The 16,838-nt window shown below is 50.5% G+C and overlaps 5 protein-coding genes across 5 annotated transcripts; 4 read left to right on the plus strand and 1 right to left on the minus strand.

The window, feature by feature from the left end:
• Positions 1–156: 156 nt before the first annotated feature.
• ampp (aminopeptidase P) lies at positions 157–2,517 on the plus strand (the record flags this gene model as incomplete). Its single annotated transcript, XM_058457496.1, has 10 exons — positions 157–232; positions 299–358; positions 424–589; positions 645–706; positions 769–990; positions 1,046–1,091; positions 1,150–1,981; positions 2,035–2,119; positions 2,174–2,218; positions 2,270–2,517. The coding sequence occupies 10 exons, from the start codon at positions 157–159 to the stop codon at positions 2,515–2,517; spliced, it is 1,842 nt and encodes a 613-aa protein (XP_058304395.1).
• A 487-nt stretch (positions 2,518–3,004) lies between these two features.
• N7498_010441 (exocyst subunit SEC8) lies at positions 3,005–6,810 on the plus strand (the record flags this gene model as incomplete). The annotated part of the gene is made up of 6 exons (XM_058457497.1): positions 3,005–3,437; positions 3,499–3,672; positions 3,726–5,405; positions 5,462–5,610; positions 5,662–5,769; positions 5,833–6,810. The coding sequence occupies 6 exons, from the start codon at positions 3,005–3,007 to the stop codon at positions 6,808–6,810; spliced, it is 3,522 nt and encodes a 1,173-aa protein (XP_058304396.1).
• A 529-nt stretch (positions 6,811–7,339) lies between these two features.
• Positions 7,340–8,562, plus strand: N7498_010442 (putative extracellular cellulase CelA/allergen Asp F7-like; the record flags this gene model as incomplete). Its single annotated transcript, XM_058457498.1, has 2 exons — positions 7,340–8,095; positions 8,152–8,562. The coding sequence occupies 2 exons, from the start codon at positions 7,340–7,342 to the stop codon at positions 8,560–8,562; spliced, it is 1,167 nt and encodes a 388-aa protein (XP_058304397.1).
• A 1,349-nt stretch (positions 8,563–9,911) lies between these two features.
• N7498_010443 (nucleobase cation symporter-1 family protein) lies at positions 9,912–11,907 on the minus strand (the record flags this gene model as incomplete). Its single annotated transcript, XM_058457499.1, is given in 6 exon segments — positions 9,912–10,367; positions 10,426–10,992; positions 11,009–11,173; positions 11,218–11,526; positions 11,637–11,707; positions 11,808–11,907. 6 exon segments carry the CDS (start codon positions 11,905–11,907, stop codon positions 9,912–9,914), a joined length of 1,668 nt encoding a protein of 555 aa, XP_058304398.1.
• A 1,706-nt stretch (positions 11,908–13,613) lies between these two features.
• On the plus strand, positions 13,614–16,487 carry N7498_010444 (Zn(II)2Cys6 transcription factor; the record flags this gene model as incomplete). Its single annotated transcript, XM_058457500.1, has 3 exons — positions 13,614–15,543; positions 15,597–15,649; positions 15,708–16,487. The coding sequence occupies 3 exons, from the start codon at positions 13,614–13,616 to the stop codon at positions 16,485–16,487; spliced, it is 2,763 nt and encodes a 920-aa protein (XP_058304399.1).
• Between the last annotated feature and the right edge of the window lie 351 nt (positions 16,488–16,838).

The raw sequence follows: 16,838 nt of genomic DNA on the forward strand, positions 1-16,838 counted from the left end.
GAGCCGTGACTGCCCCACCACCCACCCCGCGGCCCTCCTTTGGTGTCCATGCTCTTCTCCCATCCCATTCGCTTTTCCTGGACTTCCTTGCGATTGTCGAGACCGCTACAGCCTTTCCGGCTCTTCTCTCTCTCCCGTCCGCGGTATAATATCGAAATGGGGACCGTAGAGACCACCCAGCGCCTGGCGCACCTGCGACAGCTGATGCAGGAGCACAAGGTGGATGTGTATAGTAAGTCGCTATTTCAGCTTGCCTCGCTTTCTACGCAAGATTCATTGTGGCTGACTTTCTCCGTAGTTGTGCCCTCAGAAGATAGCCACCAGTCCGAATACATTGCACCTTGCGACGGCCGCCGAGGTTAGCCACCGCTCTCCACAGACCCTTCCTTCCCTTCCGCACGGCTCACAAATATTCGATTGCAGAATTCATTTCGGGTTTCTCTGGCTCTGCGGGTACTGCGATTATTTCCCTGAGCAAGGCTGCTTTGTCCACCGATGGCCGTTATTTCAATCAAGCTGCGAAGCAGCTGGACAGTAACTGGCAGCTCCTCAAGCGCGGCATCGAGGGTGTCCCCAGCTGGCAAGAATGGTAGGGATATATCGATTGGACAGAATGCCAGACTAGAGACTGAGTGGGTTTTTAGGACTACCGAACAGGCCCAGGGCGGCAAAGCCGTCGGTGTCGACCCCTCCTTGATCACGGCTTGTAAGTGCTTCAATTTTTAGGGCTCACCTTCGATCTCAAAACTAAGACTGATCACTATTTAGCCGGTGCGCGAAAGCTCGCAGAGACTCTCGAGAAGAACGGATCGTCCTTGGTGGGTATCCCGCAGAACTTGGTCGATTTGGTCTGGGGCAAGGATCGCCCGGCACGGCCTGTCGAGAAAGTGCGAACCCATCCCCTGAAGTATGCGGGCAAGCCTTTCCAGGATAAGATTGCCGATCTTCGCAAGGAGCTGGAAACGAAGAAGAAGGCCGGCTTCATCGTTTGTACGGTGACCCCTGTATGACCCTGGCGGTGCCATTGACTAACAGCTCATGATAGCCATGCTTGATGAGATTGCCTGGCTGTTCAACTTGCGAGGAAGCGAGTAAGAATACCTTTCTACTCTTTGTTTTGTGATCATCGATTCGCTGACCTTGAGATAGCATCCCCTACAACCCCGTTTTCTTTTCGTACGCTATCATCACCCCGACCACTGCAGAGCTTTACGTCGACCACGAGAAGCTCACACCAGAGGTGAAGGCTCATCTCGGCGAGGACGTGGTCGTGAAGCCCTACGACTCTATCTTTGCTGATGCTAAAGCTCTGAGTGTGGCGAGAAGCCAATCTGCCGAGGCGCCTGCCAAGTTTTTGCTGTCAAACAAGACCTCTTGGGCCCTGAGCCTCAACCTGGGCGGCGAGGACCAGGTCGAAGAGACCCGTAGTCCGATCGCAGATGCCAAGGCCGTCAAGAACGAGACCGAGTTGGAGGGCATGCGCGCCTGTCACATTCGCGACGGCGCTGCTCTGACCGAGTATTTTGCCTGGCTAGAGAACGAGCTGGTGAACAAGAAAACTGTCATGGACGAAGTCGATGGTGCCGACAAGCTTGAGCAGATTCGCTCGAAGAACGACCTCTTTGCCGGGTTGTCCTTCGACACCATTTCTTCCACTGGTCCCAACGGTGCCGTTATTCACTACAAGCCGGAGAAGGGTAGCTGCTCGATCATCGACCCCACAGTCATCTATCTCTGCGACTCTGGCTGCCAGTATTTCGATGGAACGACCGATACCACTCGGACCTTCCACTTTGGCCAGCCAACCGAGTTCGAGAAGCGGGCATTCACCTTGGTCCTCAAGGGTATGATTGCAATTGACACAGCAGTCTTCCCCAAGGGAACCAGTGGCTTTGCAATTGATGTTTTGGCTCGCCAGCACCTTTGGAAGGAAGGTCTTGACTTCCTCCACGGAACCGGCCACGGCATTGGCTCCTACCTGGTAAATTTCCTTTGTCTTTGGGAATATTCATGAACGTAGCTAACTCTGATTAGAACGTCCACGAGGGCCCCATGGGCATCGGCACCCGCGTCCAGTACACCGAGGTTCCCATTGCTGCTGGCAACGTGATTTCTGACGGTTAATGGCCCTGACCCGCATCGACTCATATCCCAAGCTGACAACCTTTTCCAGAGCCCGGCTACTACGAGGACGGCAAGTTTGGAATTCGCATTGAGAGTAAGCCTTCCGATCCCAAATCACCCAACAAGTACTGACTGATGCTTGCAGATGTCGTGTTGTGTCGCGAGGTCAACCCGCCCAACAAGTTCGGTGACAAGCAGTGGCTTGGCTTTGAACACGTCACCATGACTCCCATCGGCCGCAACTTGATCGAGCCATCTCTGCTGAGCGACGCCGAAATCAAGTGGGTGAATGACTACCACGCTGAGATTTGGGATAAGACTCACCACTTCTTTAACAACGATGAGTTGACCCAGAAGTGGCTTGAGCGTGAGACTCTGCCCATTTCGAAATAAGGTCCAACTTGTAAGTCGATAGTCCTTACAGAAAAATAAATAGCATGTGTGTGTGCGTGTGTGTATTTCCATTATACTCTGTTTCATCCCCACACGGCGACATGTCAGAGTTTTCATCGACTTTATAGATACAGGCGGTGCGTCCTTGTGAAAAATAAATAGCATAGTATTCCAAGGTATTCAAGTAGAGTCATGTATGCCCATAGATTCTCGTGTTGGAATGCGGGAAGCTCATGTGGAACCCGGCAGCACTTCGGTCTGCCCCCAACCCGCGCCAACTGCTCTGACATCGCTCACCCCACAAACCTCACTGCTTCCGCACCAATCGTGCGGCCAAGAATGGTCACTATCCTCCCTTCCTCGTCGCGCGCAGACTGTATCATCTAAACCGAACCCTCTCCCAATTGCGGTCCCGGCGCCCCTTGTCGGAGCCCACTACCGTGTTCTCGGCTTCACCACCTGGCCGTAGCGACCAGGTCTAGCGGGGATGAGTGGGAGAAGCGGCTACGGCTACGGTAACGGATATTCCGATTCCGGCCGATATGACCAAGGCGATAGCGCCTACGGGGGCAGCAACAACCTCGGAGTGAACGGGTACAGCGGTCGAAGTGCTGGGAATACAGGAGGAGGCCCTCGCCCTGGCGGCTACGGCGGATTCTACCCAGAGCAATCACAGCAACCTTCTCTCTCGCCGGCTCCATCCCCGGAACGTCGGCGCGATCGGTCAGATCGTGATCGGCAGCAGCCTTCGACCTCACGATCACGATCACGGAATGAAACCGCCGATAGGAGATACCAGGGTTCGCGAGATGATCGGACCAGAGACGGTTTACGGCCACCGGATAGCCATGGTAGAGGCATGGACCCGTCAGATTCAGGCGCTGCGGAGGCCAGTACGCGAGAAATGCAGTCTGTCGAAGGTTAGTCTATACTCTTGTGGTAGTCGCGCAATTCCCTGTACTGACGGCTTTTTGGTTCAAGCGGTACTGCAGGCTATCCAGCACGATTGGGACTTCATGACTGATGCTGAATGTATCCCTGTGCATGTCGCCTTGAGTTTGATGGATACGAGCACTTTGGGTAAGGCAGACCGCGAGCCGGACTTTTTGCACATGTACAACCAGATTCAGAAGACGCTCAAGGCAATTGTGAACGGTTTGTTTTCCCTAGGAAAGCCTTACTCTCCGGAACTGACGTGATTTGTATAGAACACCACCAAGGATTCAACAGTTCCATCGGTATATACCACAAGATCCAGTCCAATATTTCGAGCTCTCAAGGCCGGGTCCGCAACCTGCGAACCTCTCTGGAGGAGTCAAAAGCTGGGTTGTTGTCAACAAAGCCAGAGCTGAAAGGATTGGCGACATCCTCACAAAACTACGATGACATTCTTCAACTGTTTGCCCAGATTGAAGAAATTCAGTCTCTTCCCGAGAAGCTCGAGTCGTCAATTTCCGACAAACGGTTCCTCGCGGCGGTAGACATCCTTCACACAGCACTCCGACTACTCCGGCGCTCCGAGCTTGAGGATATTGGTGCTTTGGCCGATATTCGCGCATACTTCAACAATCAAGAAACTTCAATTACAGACATTTTGATTGAAGAGTTGCACGATCATCTATATCTCAAGTCTCCTTACTGCTCAGACCGATGGAAAGCGTCCACCGGAGAAGGGGACATCATCTCGACCAGCTGGACCGGCAACCGGTCTTGGGAGCGCCCTGTTTACAGGTTCTTGGCCAAGTTTGATGCATCATCACCGATGGTTGAAGATGCCTCGCGAAACCCAGAAGCGGATACCTTTTCCTACATACAACTTTTGATTGAGTCTCTGAACAAGATGGGCCATCTCGACACTGCAGTTGATCGGATCGAACAGCGCCTTCCCGTGGAACTATTTGCCGTGGTCGACAAGACGAATGCCGAAGTCGATGCTCGTTACCCCACCCCGAACCGGACCTACTCATCACACGATAACCAGCTCAAGTCCAACCTTCCGACGCGGAACATTGAAGAGCGGGGCCATGTGCTGACTGAATTCCTCTGGTCTCTTTATGCCAAGTTTGAATCGATTGCAGAGGGCCATCGAATCGTCCATGATGTCATTGCGGCAATTGTGGACCGAGAAGGTCTTACCAAGGGCGAGACACTTGGTGGTGGATTCAAAGAACTGTGGAAACTTCTACAAAGCGAGATCCGCTCTTTGCTACACGACTATCTCGCAACCGATGGCGAGACCTCTTTCAGGTCCAGAGGCGAGGAGGCAGAGACCAGGCGGAACCTTCACCTGGGTAATCGGGACAAAAACAAGAAAATGTTTAAGCTCTCCGATATTGACCAAAATTCGGAGATGAAAGCCGAGCAGGATGAACTGGACGAAATTTTGAAATCGTCAGTGCCAGGTCTGGTTTCCAAGACCAGGCAAAAGGCCTCCGCAACCGATGCCGTGCAGGCCCAAAAGGGCAATTCAGGCACTGGGCATAAGATCCTTCTTGAGCCGAGTGTTTTCAACATGCGTCTGCTCTTGCCGCCGTCACTTTCCTTCATTCAGCGCTTGAAGGATATCGTCCCTGTCGGTTCGGATATCTCTATGGGAACACTGACCTCCTTCCTGGATGACTTCATGGTCAACGTTTTCCTTCCACAGTTGGACGAGACCATTACGGATCTGTGCACACTTTGCTTTATTGCTGCCGATGCGTTCACAGAAGATCCCCAGTGGACCAAGGTTTCGCCCCGTCCGATTTTCCGGGGAACAGTCAAGTTCATGTCCATCGTACGAGAGTTCAGCAAAATGCTCTCAAGTATTCCGCATGATCAGGCGTTCACGCAGCTTCTAATTGATCAGATTGTCACGTACTACGACAAGTGTTGCGGGTGGTATAAAGGTACGTGCAAAGATAGCTTTTGCTCTTCTAATACTCATGCTAACGGGCGTCGGTAGCGATGGTCACGAAGGTTTCCGCTCGCAACCATGGAGGTGGGGTGCGACTGAAAGCTGCTGCTTCATTCGCCGACTCTGGTGATATCCACGACGTTGTTAATGAGCTGTGGAAGGGAGCCGGCACGAAGAAGCAGACGCTTATTGATACGGTAAATTATTTCCGCCCCAGAATGCTGTATTCTAGATACTGATCGGCCCAGGAAATCGACCTTCTCCTTAAGCGGACCGACCAGACACCTTTGGAGCCCTATGACATTATCTCTGACCCGAAGACCGTGGTTGCCCTTTCGCTTCTGTATAACAGCATGGTACGTACAAATCTTGCATTTCACAGTGGCTTCTTGGAACTTGGAACTAATGATCTACGATAGCAATGGCTTGGAAGCCACCTTGCAAAGATCAGACTCGTAGTCGACAATTCATCGGAACCAGCGTCATCGGTTTCGACTTCAAACGGCCGGCCATCGCGTAGATGGACTTTGTTCGGAGCCATGAAACCCAAGCGCGATAGCATCAACAGCCCGGTCTACCTACCCCTGAACTTTGAGACGGCAGAAATTTTTGACCAAACGCTTCAATCGCTGCACGCACTCGGGTCGAAGGCACTCCTGACATTGCACGTTGATATCCGCTGCGGCATCATCCACATGCTGACCAAGACCATGTCGGGACCGAATCCCCCGACGGTCCGGAATTCCGAGCCTACAACCCCATCTCCAAGCACGACGGAGAGCTGGTGGCATATCATCTTGAACCAACCGACGGCGGCCTCTCCATCAATTCTCCAGTTAAACAGCGACTTGATCGCGTTCGACACTAATATTTCCACCTATCTGGGACCGGCCGAACATTGGTTTATTGCTTCGGGTCTGGCACGTTTCATTGACCGCGTGTTCGTGGCCTGCACCCGCTACATTGGAGCTATGAACGAAAATGGTGCTCTGCGTCTGCAGCTTGACGTGTTGGTCCTGCAGCAGAACCTCAAGAATATCATCGTCGACACAACAACGGATTCGGTCACCAGCCCGGTAGACCCTACACCTCAGGAGATTGTGGCTTTGCCCCGCAGTGCCAAATTCCTGGATTGGTTCCTGGAGGGTGCCGAGAAATCACTGGACTACGCGAAGGAGGAGAAAGAGGCGTTCGCGACGCAGGGTGACAAGGCCCTGGCGGCTGGCAATGGCGAGCCATTCACGTACGATGAGCTCCGGGTACTTGTGGACCTGTGTTTCTCGGAGATGCTACGTGGACCCCGCGGCGCAGAGAGCCGAGAGGACTTTATGGCGGCCAAGAAGGCCAGCGCCGATGCAATGCTGCGCCTGAACGAGGTTATGTGGGATGCGCGATAGATTTAGTCATCTTCGAAGTACTTTATCCCTCCATTTTCATTTTCTGTAGAGCGGGACAGCTCCGAGTAGTAAGGTATGAAGGATCGCCTCTAATTACTCGTCTCATTTCCTTTAATTAAGCAGCACTCGCTAAACCTAACCAGGCACGGATCGCACCGTTTTTGGCGTCATCCGAGCGTCGACAGTGTGCCCCCAGGCCCACGCGCGTTTCAGGTATCTCGATTTCATTTCTTGACTCGTTCTGGGCGCTAAGTGTGAAGCCTAGAACAATGGCCCCTGGTGGGCTGTATGTCCATGACTTCTTATACCCGAGCAATCCAGCCCAACGTTCTTTCTCTCGCATTCATTTCCCACACCTGTCTGGCACAGTTCTTTCCGGTCTGGGATTCGATATCCAGACATCCATTCCTTCCTGTGCTTCTGCACGTACTGTCCTTCGTAAATCATTTTTTCCGTCTAAATTCGACGCCGGCACATTGCCATTTCTTTTCAGTCTCATACTTCAATTCGTTCATTCACATCAACCACAATGAAGTACCAGATTCTTGCCTCCATTGGCGTCGCCATCTTCGGTATAGCTGCCACGGTCTCTGCCTTTCCGCTCGCACCTCACGAGGAGGAGAGCTTCTGCCCCAAGGGCTACAAGATGGTTGTTTGGTATGAGACCGTTTGGCCTACGCCCTCGGCTACATCGACTCTCGAGACAAGCAGCACTCCTTCTGCCTCATCCACTCCCGAGGCTTTGGTGCAATCGCAGTCTCCGGTAGAGGTCGAGTCCTCTACCCCGATTGGCGATGCTGCTGCTTCGACTTCGACTCCTGCTCCTGCTCCTGTTCCCACTACTTCTTCTACTTCTTCTTCGGTCCCCAAGTCCGAGGCGCCTGTTCCCGAAACAACCCAGGCAGTTGTGTTTGCTACTTCGACCGAGAGCTCAACTGCTCAGATTGTTGCTCCCACCACACATGCTGCTGCTCAAGTGATTACCTTTTCGGAGACCACCTCTTTGACCACCCCGTCGACCTCGGTCTCTACTTCAACTGCTCAGGCTGCTGGCACCACTTCATCTAACTTGTCATCCCCCAGCTCTTCCTCTTCCTCAGGAACCCCCGGCGAAGCCACCTTCTACGGCGGCAATGTTGCCGGTGGAACTTGCTCTTTCTCAGACTACACCCTGCCCAGCAGCCTCTTCGGCACTGCTCTCTCGGTGGACCAATGGAGCGATGCCTCCAAGTGCGGCGCCTGCGTCGCCGTCACCGGTCCTAACGGCAAGACCATCAAAGCAATGGTCAACATCCCAATTTCCCCATTAATCGTGGAAATTAGTGCTAACCAAGGAAACAGATCGTCGACCAATGCCCCTCTTGCGCAAGTAACCACTTCGACCTCTTCGAAGATGCCTTCAGCGAACTCTCCGATCCCTCCACCGGCGTCATTGACATCACCTGGTCCTACACCCCCTGCGACCTCGACGGCCCCTTGAAGCTAAAGAACAAGTCCGGCACCTCCGAGTACTGGTTCTCGATGCAGGTCGTCAATGCCAACGAGCCAGTTGCCAAGCTGGAGGTTAGCACTGACGGCGGTAGCACCTGGCAGGGTACTACCCGTACCTATTATAACTACTTCGAGCAGTCTTCTGGCTTCGGCACGGATACTGTTACTGTTCGTGTTACTGGCGAGTCTGGGAACACTGTTACCGTTCAGGAAGTTGGATCCTCCTCCGAGTCGGAGTTTACGGCTTCATCTAACCTGTGAGTGTTCCATAGGTCTTCTGGGCGCTGAAGCTTTCTGGCTTTAGAAGGGGTGGATTTTATGGGGTATGGGTATCTGCTTCTCGAAGGCATGAACATTTATACCGATTTCTTTTTCGTAGAATGAGAGAATTTTATTATCGCCGGTTACAGGCAAGGGGAAATGAGAGGAAATAGTAGCTTGATACCTTGGCTGTAACAAATCCTTTGATGTCATCGCGGATGTAACTGGTAGAAGACCTTGCCTGGGGCTGTGGCAGGCCTTGATTCATATACAGTTTACGTAAAGAATCGTCGTAGTTACATCTCGAGCCCAGCCGGCCTTCTTGCAACTGCTTGCAATATTACACTCAACCAAAGACATATGGGAGGTTTTCAGGGCAGGAGAGACGGAATATTCAGCACGTTGGTACAGTGATGTGAAGAAAATTCTTTAATGATTTTGTTTTGTAGATTGGGAAATCTCGCTGAAGTCGAAAGCACAAGTTGCCATACCCTGTATGGGTCAAATATAGTAACTTAGTATTCTTTGAGCAAGATAATTCGGCTCAAGCTATCGATTTAGTGAGATCTTGTGCTGCTTGAAGATCTCCTGTACGCGTTGAGCGTGCTGGAGCTTGTTGAACTCGATTCAGCATCTTTTCGGAAGCTTGTCTGCCAAAAAAGGTCAGTAGGGGGTGAGAAGTCAGCTATTAGTCTGGATAGTGGAAGAATCGTGCAGTTGTAGACCTCGCTTTGGGGCGGGTTTGGTAACCGTAACCCATAGTCCGGTTCTATACCCTCGACCCAAAACTCGAACCTGTTTTAGCACAAACATCCAACTTAAGCTATGCCAAGACGCTTAAAGCAGCTGATTAACAATAATAAATAACAGGTTTTACGTTCGTTCCGGTCACCTCCAGGGTTCTAACCTACAAAGTCCCCAAATATTGGAAAATCACCCTATGTTCCTGGAAATAAATGACTTTCCGTTGTACAGGTATTAACAGTGCAGTTTTTGGCTTCCTCTAGTAGTCTTGGAATACTCGAGTACTAATCTCTAGCACCACGGAGAGGTGCCTGCACGTCACTAGAGTGGCCTTGTTGACCCACCTTTCCCCTGCGAAACGCAGTTGTTGACACAGAGTTTATCCTGCGAAGCACACTGTTTTACGCGGAGAACCAGCAAAAGCTTGGTGCGCCTTTTGCTCAACGCCACAAGAATATCTCATCAAAGAAACTTCCCATGACTGCAACATCACTAAGGTGGAACAAGGCCATGTCGCACTTGTTTACTTGATTGAAATTTGCACTTGATTGTAAATACACACCGATTCAGCTCAGACTCAGAATTGCGCGTTGTTCCAGTCCCACTCACACCACTTCCTCGACTTCTTCCGCTTTCTTCTCGTCCACATCGGACACGGCTCGCGCGAGGTACGGAATTTCGTTCCAATTGTTGCTTGTGGCAGGAACGGGCACCATTTTGGTCAGAATCCAGTATACTCCCCCGGATACAAAGAATCCTGAGAAGTAGTTGACGTTATAGATGTACACCGCACCAACGGGGACGCTGACTCCAATAGCTCCAGCAAACCCAACGATGTTGACCAAGATTCCGCAGAGGTAAGCGGCATAGCCTTGCCATGACACCCCATAAATGCCATAGTAAGGGCCATTTTTGCACGCACTATAAAGCTCTTCGACATCAAGATAGCCCTTGCGTACCAAATAATAGTCACTTGCCATCACTCCTGCTATCGACGAGAGAAAGACCGAATAAGCAGAGAGATAGAGAGTGAAATTGCTAGAAGATGAAACGAGTGTCCACTGATGTTGCAGAAGCTCTTAGATATTGTTCAACAGGCCCGAGATAGGGTATACTTACGGGGCACATAGCAAGGCCAATGGCTGCACAAAGGTACCCACCTCGTCTAATGGTGCAGAAACGAGGAAGCAGAGCTGTGAGATTGGTACCCGCGGACACGGAGTTAGCGGCGATGTTTGTTCCTAGTTGTGCCAAGGTAAAACCGCTCGCGATGATGAAGATACCGAAACGCTCCGCCGAGCTCGCATCTTCTAGAAACATCCCTAGCAGAGTCAAGGGGTTCCAGACTGGCTGTTTAAAGATCACGCCAGAAGAGGAGGAAACAATGATGCCGATAAACGACGTGATAGCAAAGCCCACTGGGATTGTCACGAGCTGGGGCCATAGGGCATCTTGCGGCGTTTTTGCATAGCGTGCAAAATCAGGGTTATTCATCACGAGCGCAGCGAAGTTAGCAATACAGTTCATAATGCTCTTAATGAATGCCCACCCCAAAGCACTACCGTGTGCAGTATTAGGCTGAGTGATAATAGGACCCAAGCCATGCGCACGAGCAATCGCCCATCCAAAGAAGGCAATAGCACAGGCGGGAGAAAAGTATGCCTTGATAGTAAAAAGATGCCGGATCTTATAGATGGGAAACCATAGAGCTGGCAGAGAGAATAGCCAGAAGAGAAAAAAAGCTCACGAATTGTTGGGTAGTGACCCCTGCCCCTTTAGGAATCGAGTTCGGTAGATGAGCATAGCTTGGCCAAATGGCCAGAATCATTAAGGTCACACATTCACCTAGAGCACCGAGTGTTAGTCTCTTGTGTTATATAAACGAAACGGGCCCTATTTTATATAGCGTACCTCCAAGGTAGCTCTGTTAAAGGCTGATATTAGAATGGGGGTCTCAACAATAATAGAGACAGATAGGATTACCTGGACCCCATACCATATCACTGCCATTGCCGCTCGATTAAGAACGGGCCAGAAAGACCCCCAGATCCCAAACGAGGCCCGATTCGTCACCGCAAATGGGATCCGGTAGACAGCACCAATTCGGCCCATGAGACACACAAAAAGGCCGGAAAAGGTGTATCCAATCCAGACACATAGCCAAGATTGCCACCAGGATAGACCATCGACTATCATGGAAGAAGAGATCATCCAGGTATTCTGTGGTCCGGTCAGGAAAAGTACTGTCTGTTGTTTTGCTCCTCCATGGCAGAAATCTCTCCAAAAGAAACCACGTTTTCTTTCAACCCCGCTGAGGAGCAACTACTCACAACGTTCAATGAGTCCGCAATCCAAAAGGCAACAAAATTGAGCCATCGCCATTGACGCTGTTCTTTTTCGACTGTTGTTCAAATGAGCCGCGTATTAGCATTCATGCGATCAACAACCTCTCTCCCAACGAAAGAGAGGAGAATGGCAAGGGGATTCTTGTGCAGTCTTACCGGGCTTAAGGTCCTCATTTGACAACATCAGCTGGGCTGTTGACAGCCCGGGTTCAGTAGAGACTTCAAGCTTTCTAAGCCAGTAATTGAATTGACCCATACTGAACTTCCAAGGGGCCGATATTCTGTTCTTGAGAAGTAGGAGTAGGCGAGTAGGCAATCGATTGAATGGTGAGGATGTATTTGAAATCGAATGAGTTACAAGGTCACCTCATAAATGGCTGATCACATAAAAGCCTCCGGTCAGTAGTTCCGCTCTTATAGAAAATCTGATCTACCAGCCGAAGGACTTTCTATCTATGGCCGAGGGGTCTACGGCATGCGGAAAAACCCGTCACTAACAAAGCGCTATTTTGTCTGCCGACCATGTAAACTCTAACCCCGCATTTACAGTAGCAAAAGTATCAACACCCGAGACCCACTTCTACCAGTACTCCGCCTACCGCATCATACTCATAACAGTCTGGGACAAAGGCTATAACGTGGGTATCTAAATAGCACACCTCTCAGGAGTCATGTCTCGTTTCCTGGGGGTCACTATTATAATTTGGACTATCAAACACTATATTCGCTCTTTTAGGTGCACATGTTTAAAGGGTTCTGGCCCGGCAGGATATGGGGTCGATGTTTTTGCCGTGTTCGGCTTTTGACCGGGGTACGAAGAGATTGAGTTTTCCTTATTGGGGCATAAAATATAGGAATCTCAGCGTCATCGGAAGCCTCCCCGGGAACCGTGATTGGACCTGAGCGGAATAGATTGCAGGTGCCGCGAGAGGGTGACTCCCCATATGCTCCCCATAACCAGTCATTCACGTTGATAATGTACCGCTAACAACGGGACGAGATCCGTCCTACTTGGCGGGCAATATTATTTGTTCAAGTCGCCGGTGGTTGTGATTTAGTTTACACCAACCAGTCTTCGATCAATCAGAATCTTAGCCGGCCTTACGCCCATCTTTTCCCCTAGGCCGACTCTCGTCCAGCCTCGTCCATAATTGCCCTCTCTTCTCCTGCAAGCAGACATGTGGCATCGTCAAAGTGGCTTTGGCTTCCCGCGGGAAGCCAAAGAACCATCTGACCGGTCAGCGCAGATCAAGCTGGGGCCATTCTTATATTTTGATCGAGTAATGGGGGCGTTCCTGGTTCCAAATCCTTCCTATCGCCAGGCTCTTTCACATATTCGAATCGAGTAATCGATAAATAACGCGGCAAAGGCCTATCGCCACCACCACGCTTAAAGGTTTCCATCGAGTAATGCTTATACCATCGTCATATGGGAAGCCAAAGAACCATCTGACCGGTCAGCGCAGACCAAGCTGGAGCCATTCTGATATTTTGATCGAGTAATGGGGGCGTTTCTGGTTCCAAATCCTTCCTATCGGCAGGCTCTTTCACATATTCGAATCGAGTAATCGATAGATAACGCGGCAAAGGCCTGTAGCCTCCACCATGCTCAAAGGTTTCCATCGAGTAATGCTTGTGCCATCGTCATGTGTTGCCGGCATGAATCCACTCCTGAAGCGATGGAACAACCCTTTCCTGGTCTTCGGTCTCTATCTGAGAGCCCATTATTGCCTCAGTGCCTACCCTCATAGGTTTGAGTCCATCGTTCGCCTCGCAAACCGGACCCGCCTTGGCCAACTACCAAAGTGCGACATTGAAAATCTCTCAATAGCCCATGGACTGGTGAGAGAATAGACTCTGCCGCAGATAAAAATTGATTGTTCTGTGTCTGTCGAAAGGCAGACCAAATTTTTTCGTCAAGTCGGTTCCTTTTCAACCCCTGAAGATCAGAAGGGCCATACTATGCCAGACCTCAAAGCCTCTCCTGTCCCAAGCAGTGGCGTGACTGCGACCGCCTCAGCCCCTGCAATGGAACCCTGTACCTCCACGGACTTGACGATGACTCCGGCCTCGTCATTTCGCAACGTCTCGGCTTGCAATCGCTGTCGCCTACGAAAGCACCGCTGTGACCAACGGCTTCCAAGATGTCAATCCTGCGAGAAAGCGCAGCTCCGATGTGTGGGCTATGACCCGATCACCAAAGCGGAAATACCACGTAATTACGTGTACTTTCTCGAGAACCGCATCAAATATCTCAATGCTGTCCTGTCACGTCACCAGATAAATTGCAAACCAGTCGTCGCCTTCGACGAGGAAGAGGCAGATAGCGAAGATACAGCGATCCAGGTATCTTCGACGAGCGCCAATTCTCACTACTTCAACGTGCCAACTGAAAGGTCAAATTCGGCAAATAAGGAGACAGGGACCTCGAGAGCAAAGCAAGATTCTCCTGAATTCAATAACAATCCAGATGATCTGATTTTGGACCTGTTGTTTGGGAAGGCAGCAAGGCGTGAAATCATGCGGCTGGACAAAGGATGTGATCGGGTTGGAGGCGACGGAACTTCAATCCGCACCTTCTTTTTCGGCCTTCGAGCAAACCGGTCGACCAAGGAATGTGTAAGTCTTCCTAGCCGAGAACAAGCAGAAAAGCTTGTAGATTTATATTTCAACCACGCGAATCCACATATGCCGGTGCTGCATCGGTTTGAATTGAGAGAGGTCCTCATTCATACATACTCCGCTCGAGAGGGAGACCGCTCCGCTCGCAATTTATATTTCCTCTTCATCGTGCTCGCTATAGGTGCCGCGATCTACTGTGATTCTGTCTCGCCGATCACTGACCGTGGACGGCAGCAAAAGTGGTGTGAAACAAGACCAAACAAGAGACGGAAGCTACTGTCGAGAAATTTCTCCACGCCCGAGCAATACCATGCTACCGCTATGGCCTATCTGGAACGATCCTTAGGGCCCGCCACTTCTTCAGATCAGCTCAATGAGCTCGAAGAGCTACAGGCGATGATCCTCCTCGCAAGTTTTGCTCTTGTTAGGCCCACCGCACCCGCACTTGGATGCCTGGTTGACGTGGCTGTTCGTTCAGCTATAGATTTACGTCTGTACTGTGAGCACGATGCCGGTCCATTCTCGAGTGATACCAAACATTATCATTCCTTGGGTGGCCATGAAACACATCAGGACTGGACTGACGACTTGCGCCGGCGTCTGTGGTGGTGTGTATACAGCCTGGAGCGTCTCGTTGTGCCGTATCTCGGCCGGCCTTTCTTTGTTCCAGATGAAGTGATTACAACGGAGTTTCCCTCCATCCTTGACGACAAATTTATCACACCATCCGGTACTTTGATACCCCCGGAAAATATGGCCAGCTATAAATATACAACCCATCATTTCCTCAAGCTGCGAATCCTTCAATCGGAAATCCACAACGCAATTCAATACCAACAAGCTTTAGTGACAACAGAGAGAAACCCCATGAGCCGAAGCCGGAAACCCCCCTCATTCCTTAAAGTCTTTTCATCCTTTAGTTCGTGGCGGGTGGACATGAATCAGAGACTTGATGAATGGAGAAGCTCGATTCCGCCTCAAGAGAAAACTGGTTCCAGCCATTGCATTTTGTCGATGGAGCTGGAATACTGGCAAGCTATCATTACGCTCTATCGTTGGAGTGTCACGATACCTGAGGGACTGGTTGAATGCTCTGGCCTTGTCAATGATAACATCCCGCAACTCACCATCGAGGCCCCGGAAAGTCCGGACATGATTTGTCTTAAAGTTGCCAAGGCGGGCCAAGAAGTGATTCAAGTATATCGTTTGCTGCACAATATGGGACTAACCAACGTCACGTACTTGCCGGTGCATGGGATCTTTATTGCAGGTAAGCAGAGGCCACGCTTTCATTCACAAGAAATCTACTGATCTCTTTGCAAGGCAGTTATCTTTTTTTCGCCCTGTGGAATTCCTCCTGTGCTCGCCACAAGTGGGTAGGTCATCACTTAGTCTTTCATTAACTGACCAAGTTATCTGCTGACTCTCTATCAGGCTGTCCAAGACCTTGATTATGCCATTCTGGCCGGCACTTCTGTCTTGGATGACCTCGCGGGTAAATACGCCCCGGCATATGCCACCCGGGACGCATTCAAGCGGATGGGTATCGCGACCGTGGAAATGTGTCTTGCGAAAGAGAACTGTGGATACTCACTCTCTCAATCAAGAGACATGGAGTTTGCCAGGACTTGTCAGGATCTTTTGCAGAGTAACGGCGCAACAGACAGGCCAATGATAGGGCGTGGGACATCCATAGGCCCGGGGATATGGCAAGAACCGGAGCCCACTGGCTGTCTTGAACTCAAAATCCCGACTGTACGATATGGGATGCTCAGACACTCAGCCGAAAGCGTCTCCAAGAGTCCAGAGACAGATATCTCGACTCTGGAGTGTATTCAAGGGACTTCATCGTCAGTTTCTGTTGGCTGTCAAGATGACCTATGTGAAATCAAGCCTCGGATAGAGTGGCTGGGAAATAACGATTCCCAAACTCTTCCTCTCCTGGCTTCTCCCGACTTATCCTCCAAGACTTACGAGCAGCCTTGGGCCCTTAGAGGCGATTATTCAACATCAAGCGATTTTGAGTTTTTGAGCTTCACTTTTGGTGCGTCAAAAGACACCTCGGAAATTTCGGATCATGTCACAAATTGCACATCTAAGCCTATATTACCGGACGTGAACGTCGGATTAGACGATGCAAAATGTGAGACTGACCAGGACTCCCTAGAAGCTTACCTAGTTGAATGGGCCGGCTCTGACTCGCCGATAGACTAATAGCAAGGGATCTTTACTTTCCACCGTGGATAACCGCCCTGTCCTTTGAAGTGCTCAATTGAATAATGTATATGTTTTCTAAGTGTTTTGGGATTGGCACCGACTTACAATATAAATCACATGAAGCTCTGAAGCTTGATTAGACGTAATTAAAATGAAATATATTAAATTTAAACTATCAACTTGGTGAAAACCTCACTTGTCCTTGATTTCCACTACCATAGTTTGGGCTGTGGCAGGCTGACAATTCCTTCTTGCAGCACATTAAACGTAACTTCAATAGCGCTTATCGTCGCTCCTTAAGTTAGTAAGAGCGGCTTAGCACTCTATCCTCTTTAGATGTTTGTGATA

This window comes from Penicillium cinerascens, assembly GCF_028974065.1.
Source record: "Penicillium cinerascens strain IBT 15544 chromosome Unknown scaffold_4_segment0_segment1, whole genome shotgun sequence".
Taxonomy (NCBI): Eukaryota; Fungi; Ascomycota; class Eurotiomycetes; order Eurotiales; family Aspergillaceae; genus Penicillium; species Penicillium cinerascens.